General features: G+C 36.7%; 1 protein-coding gene across 2 annotated transcripts; it reads left to right on the top strand.

The window, feature by feature from the left end:
- Positions 1-201: 201 nt before the first annotated feature.
- Positions 202-4509, top strand: LOC108479869 (KH domain-containing protein HEN4). Of its 2 annotated transcripts, none has more exons than XM_053023635.1 (8): positions 202-1072; positions 1384-1824; positions 1932-2201; positions 2682-2948; positions 3056-3349; positions 3470-3528; positions 3888-3999; positions 4079-4509. In XM_053023635.1, exons 1-8 carry the CDS (start codon positions 539-541, stop codon positions 4151-4153), a joined length of 2052 nt encoding a protein of 683 aa, XP_052879595.1. In that variant the 5' UTR covers positions 202-538; the 3' UTR covers positions 4154-4509. The 2 variants fall into 2 exon arrangements, with proteins under 2 accessions (XP_052879595.1, XP_017638186.1); XM_017782697.2 differs by having other exon boundaries at positions 208-1072; positions 4090-4509.
- The last annotated feature ends 1090 nt before the right edge of the window (positions 4510-5599 follow it).

The raw sequence follows: 5599 nt of genomic DNA, 5'->3' as shown, positions 1-5599 counted from the left end.
CCTCCCTAAAATGTATCGTAAAGTCCATTAACTTTCTTAATACAATATGTAATATATCTTTCGTTTGACATCATCAAAATACTATCATATGTAAGTTTAACTATTTCCAAATTATTTAATTGAAAGCTTATTTTAAAAAATCTAAAAAACCCAAAATTGTGCATAAAAAAGAAATAATTTCTTAAAAATATGTTATTTTCAAGAATCCAATCTCCATTTTTTTCTCGCAACACTGAATAAAAAATAAAGACAGTCATTTCAAACATTAAATAAAGTGAAATGAAGTCAAATTAGCCAAATTTAAGGAGTGAAATAATTTCTCTTTTTCCATTTTAATTTTCTTGCCAATTATTCCGACATATCATGAGAATTTTCTTTCAGAAATCCACAAAGAAAGCTATTTCTAGTTTTCATTTATTCCCAAAGCTGAATGCTCGGTCGCAACTCAGTCACTCCCCTTCTCTAATTCATACACCGCGTTTCCCATTTTCTCCGTTGCACTCACTGAGTCACCATCCTGGCTTTTGTCATCTTGCAAATGCAAAACTCCTATAACCATCGGAGGGGACGCCAAGCCCCACCGCCGAAGATCGTTCCCTTGCCGGGCCAGGTGTCATTTCGTGTAATATGCCACGCATCATCCATCGGCGGACTCATCGGGAGCTCCGGCGCCGTTGTTTCTCAACTTCGCCGCGAGACTTCCTCTAAAATCCACTGCGAAGAATCTGTCGGCGGGTCGGATCACCGAGTTATATTGGTAGTGGGGTCGGGCTCGGTCGAAAGACAGTTTAGTTTGGGTGAGGGAGAAGTCTGTTACGTTTCGTGTGCTCAGGAAGCAATGATTAGGGTCTTCCAGCGCGTGTGGGAAGTGGAAGCGGAGAGAGAGTGGGGAAACGCGTGCGATGGTGAGGATGAAGAAGCTTACTGTGGTGTGCTGGCTGAGACGGCACAAATTGGTTTCGTTGTGGGGAAAGGAGGGAAGAATATTGTGAGAATGAGGACAGAGAGTGGAGCGAAAATTAGGATTTTGCCGCCGCCGCCATGCGGAAGAAAAACTGATCAGTTAATTCAGGTGAGGGGTTGTTTTTAATTGTTTGTTTGGTTCTCGAGAAAGTGAAAGAAAATATAAATAATTGTAACAATATAGCACATGTGAATGCCTGGTAGTGTAGCCTGAACTAAATGGCCTCCCATATGTAACATACAGAAAAAATCAGGGATATTGATGAAACTTCTGTTCTGAATGTGAAAATGGTGGTGGTTAATTGTGGTTGTACTTCTTCAATTGGACGATGAATTTATAAACAAGCATTACGAATTATCGTTGAATGTAGTTAATATCACTATAACTTGTTTGTTTGATTAGTTTTAGTAATTTGGCAGATAACTGGTGGTACTTTGGCTGTCAAGAAAGCGCTGGTTGCTGTATCTTGCTATCTTCAAGCTTTCCCGTCCACGGACAAAGAGCCAACGCAGATGAGTATGCCTACTGAGCAACCTTTACGTGGAACCTCCCCTAATTCAGGCGAAGAACTTTTTCCGCATCTTAGTTCGCTTTTCCCACCCATGCTTGAAAATTTGGTGAGAGGTGTTTCTAATGCCAACTTTTCGTCGGTGGTTGGTGATGGAGATCCCAAATCGGATTCAGATCGTACTCAAAAAGTTGTCTTTAGAATGCTTTGTTCCAATGGTGCTGCTGGGGCCATCATTGGCAAGAAGGGTGCCATTGTCAAAGCTTTGCAAAATCAAACTGGTGCTTCTATAATGTTTGAGTCCCTGGAAACCGATCATCGTGATCGTGTTGTCACCGTTTCTGCCTTGGAGGTTAGTCTCAAAGCTGATTGCAGAGGTTTTCCTAATGCTAGTAGTTTTTTATCGACAGCATTGCCTGTGCATACCTTCTGACTTGAAACGGCTTTTGTTTACTGTAGAACCTTGAATCACAATATTCTCCTGCACAAAATGCTGTTGTTCTTGTATTTGCAAGATCCGTTGAAGCTGAAATTGAGAGAGGATTTCAGTCAGTCCTGATTAAGGGCACTCCTGTAACTCTTAGGCTTCTAGTTGCTTCCAACATTGTCCACTGCTTGAAGGACAAAGAAGGTAGGGTACTTTTTGAGATTGCAGAACTCACTGGCGCTGACATACAAGTCTTGGTTGAGGAGCTATCACAGGGCCATTCTCCGGAGAATGTAGTACAGGTGCAAATGTTGTTTCTTTAGCAAGTGTTTATGTTTGTTGAAATGTAGGAAGGATTAACTGAGTTACCATTGCTTCTCATTTAGTATAATTAACATTTTCATTTAGACATCCTATTTTTTAAATATAAGAAGAATATTTTTTAGCTCCATGGGCAATTTTCCCCTTCTAGTGTGCAGTATAAGTCCTCATTCTTCCATCATTTTGGTGATCAATATCAATATCATAACTTCAGTTGACAATTTAACTTTTAGAATCATGGAAGTCTCATTGTGTTTTAACTCAAGATTGTCAATATCTTGAAGATGCTTCAAATTAGTTGGTTCCATCCTGATTACAACAAGCAGCTATATTTTCAGGCTCTTGAATAAAATTCACTTTCTGTTTGTTACTTCAACAAGTGATGAAGTTTCGGGTGCCACCCTGATAATCAATTTCTTCTTCAAGGAGATTTCGTTGTTGTTTTACTTCTATCTTTGCAGATTACTGGCAACTTTAAAAGTGTGCAGAATGCCATCTTTCAAGTTACTAGCAGACTAAGGGATAATCTCTTTCCACGTGAAGTGCTGAATGAAAATAGAGTGAGCAACTGCTACGGAGAAGTAACAGAGACAGGTCCGTCTCAAGTTCTCCAACCAAGAAGGTCAATATTAGATAATGATCATGGACCTAATTTAGCTCAAAGATTGCACACTGGGCACTCAGAAAATACTTTTGGTCCTCAGTCAGTAAAACTGCAACCACAAGAGGTAAAAGCTCTTCCCCTTTTGTTTCTTTTTTCCTCTTGAATTATTGCTTTCACTAATTTATAGGAATCTGTACAAGAGCTTCGAAGTTTGGGTGGGTTTATTTGCAGGCTGCAGGAAATGGGAATATGGTTGCCATCCAAGGTGTTCATCATAGCTCAACTACCTCGGGAGGGAGCTTTGACCTTGAGACGTCTCTTGATTCTCTACTTCCATGTGATATGCTCAATGAAATGGGAGGCCGAAGCCCCTACAACGGAGGGAGTGAAACTACTTTTTCTGGTTTGGTTCAATCTTTAGATGTGTCTCCCGATTCTGATCAAGAGAGTGCTTCAACAAGAGCAATGGGTAATATTGAACTCTTTGATGGTGTAGACTGTCTGACAAAATCTCAGCTATTAGAGGTGAAAGATGTTTATTTATTCTTTTGCAGTTTTTGTTTTTTTGCTTAAGTTACCTTAGTATTTGAAGGCCATTAATTCTTTTTGAGGACCTAAAGTCTTTGGGGTTGGCTGTGATTGCAGACTGTTGAAAGACATGAGCTGGCCAATGGAGATGATAAAGGGTGTCTAGAACTTGAAAGGTCAGTATTATAAGAAAAATAGCATAAAAGCTGTTTTTGTTTTCCTTGCTTTCAAGATAAGCAAGGTAAGTGTATTTTACAACACAATGTTGGTGTTATTATAACTGCTGCCATGAGCAATGTTGAGATAGTATGCCATGGCTGCTTACCTTTTGTTGGAGGTGGGTTCATCACATGTAATATTCCTTTGCAAAGCTAAGGAGCAATTTTAATTTGAGACTGATAAAAAATGCTTCATGTTAATCTATGGTTTCTGGGTAGATTCTGATACCATCTGACTTATTCTCATCTATCATGTGATCAAGTATGCATACAACTACATTTGTTGCTAATCTGATTTCGAGTTTCTCAATATGCAGCGGCAAGAAATCTAGTATTGTGAAAAATACAAGTGTGGAGATTGTAGTTCATGAAGATGCTTTTGACTCGATCTATGGCAAAAATGGCTGCAACCTTGCTCGTCTCAAAGAGGTAATGCTAGGGAAAAGAAGAGAAACGTTTCCTGAATTATGTTGGAGTTTTATTATGTTTATAAATTTATAAATGGTAGTGGAAAATCAGATCTCAGGTGCAAAGGTTGAAGTACATGAACCTTGTGGTGGTGAAAGTGAGGGGAGGGTGTTGATATCTGGGACTCCAGATCAAACCCTTATAGCACAAAGCTTGCTGCAAGCCTTCATCCAAGCCAACCAGAATGCATGATTCCTTGTAAAATCCTTGTAGAGTATAGAAATGAAATTGGTATAATTTAACAGACACAACAAATAGATATAAACAAAGGAAGGTAGTTGTGGGAAAAATTAAGGAAGAAGAGTTCCTGTTTGTTGGAAAATGTAGTTAAAAAGGAATTTTGGAGTGAAAGTACCCAATATTTGATCTTTCCTGAGTGAACTAGTTTGATTTACAAGTAGCAGATAGTGATGACTCATACCGTTTATTTGGATTAAATACCAATGAAAAAGCATTCAAGGGTATCCTAAACTTGGTTACATATTTCAACTCATGCTTTTGTTTGTTTAGCATTGCCAAAACGCTGTAGTAATTTGATTATTTTTATTTAATTTATATTTCTTTTATAACGCAAAAAATTATCATTAAAATAATGTTCCAAAGTCATCAGACTTGTTATTTATTATATTTATTTAACTGTTATATATGTAAATATAAAAAAGAAATCAACTTATTTTTAGTATGGTATCCAAGGATCAAAGTTTGAATTCAAATATGGCACCAACTGTGAAATATAAACTCAAAACTTATCATTTCAATCATCATATAAACTTTTACATTTGTATGAATAGTTCAATGCTCTCTAATTATATCTTTTACCTTAAAAAACCTTGAATTTCATATCAGATTTTTTGTTCGCAAGTCATAATCTGCTTTTATTATATATCAACAGAGAAAATTTTGTGACAATGGCTCCTTCAATGGAAGGTCCATGTTTAGGGCTACGGCTTTTAAGTTATCGTCACTTCCCCATAGAGGAAGTGGAAGGAAAGTGTCTTCCATCTCCACCTTTTCATCAAAGTCGTGAGCAACAAGGGTTGCAACTCCTTAAAAAAACTATTAATTTCTACATCGGATAATGTATATTATCTTAAATCCAAAGGTTCCGTTCTACCTAGTAAGTAAATGAAAAAAAAAAAAAAATCAATGTTCTAAACTCAACATAAATAAAATTTAATAAATCTATACTTCTTTAAATAATAACTTAACAGAGAAATACCACATGAACAACTACAAGAGCTACATGCAAATGCGGAGGCAAGAAATTTTGATTGCGGGATTATTTAAAAAAAATTAAAACGTTCTATAAACGTTACATAATAAACCAATTAGGTTAAATGTAAAACTATTGCAAAACAATTAAAAGAGTAGCAAACAGAAAAGGTGCATCAAATTAATTTCAATGTACCTATTTTATAATTCTCTATAACTCTTTCTCATGTGTTAAAACTGTTGAATTATCTTTTTTTTATTGTCATTCTCATCATATGTAATCAAACCATCATTCATCTATTCACCTCCTATTCAACTCCTCAAATGATTTTTCATAATTTACATTGCA

This window comes from Gossypium arboreum, chromosome 12, assembly GCF_025698485.1.
Source record: "Gossypium arboreum isolate Shixiya-1 chromosome 12, ASM2569848v2, whole genome shotgun sequence".
Classification (NCBI taxonomy): domain Eukaryota; kingdom Viridiplantae; phylum Streptophyta; class Magnoliopsida; order Malvales; family Malvaceae; genus Gossypium; species Gossypium arboreum.
This window is presented reverse-complemented; position numbering and strand designations above follow the sequence as displayed.

Coding starts and splice junctions, on each gene's coding strand:
- LOC108479869 (XM_017782697.2), top strand. CDS start 539: ATGCAAAACTCCTATAACCATCGGAGGGGACGCCAAGCCCCACCGCCG. Junction 3,350..3,469: donor CAAAATCTCAGCTATTAGAG/GTGAAAGATGTT, acceptor CTGTGATTGCAG/ACTGTTGAAAGACATGAGCT. Junction 3,529..3,887: donor GGGTGTCTAGAACTTGAAAG/GTCAGTATTATA, acceptor CTCAATATGCAG/CGGCAAGAAATCTAGTATTG.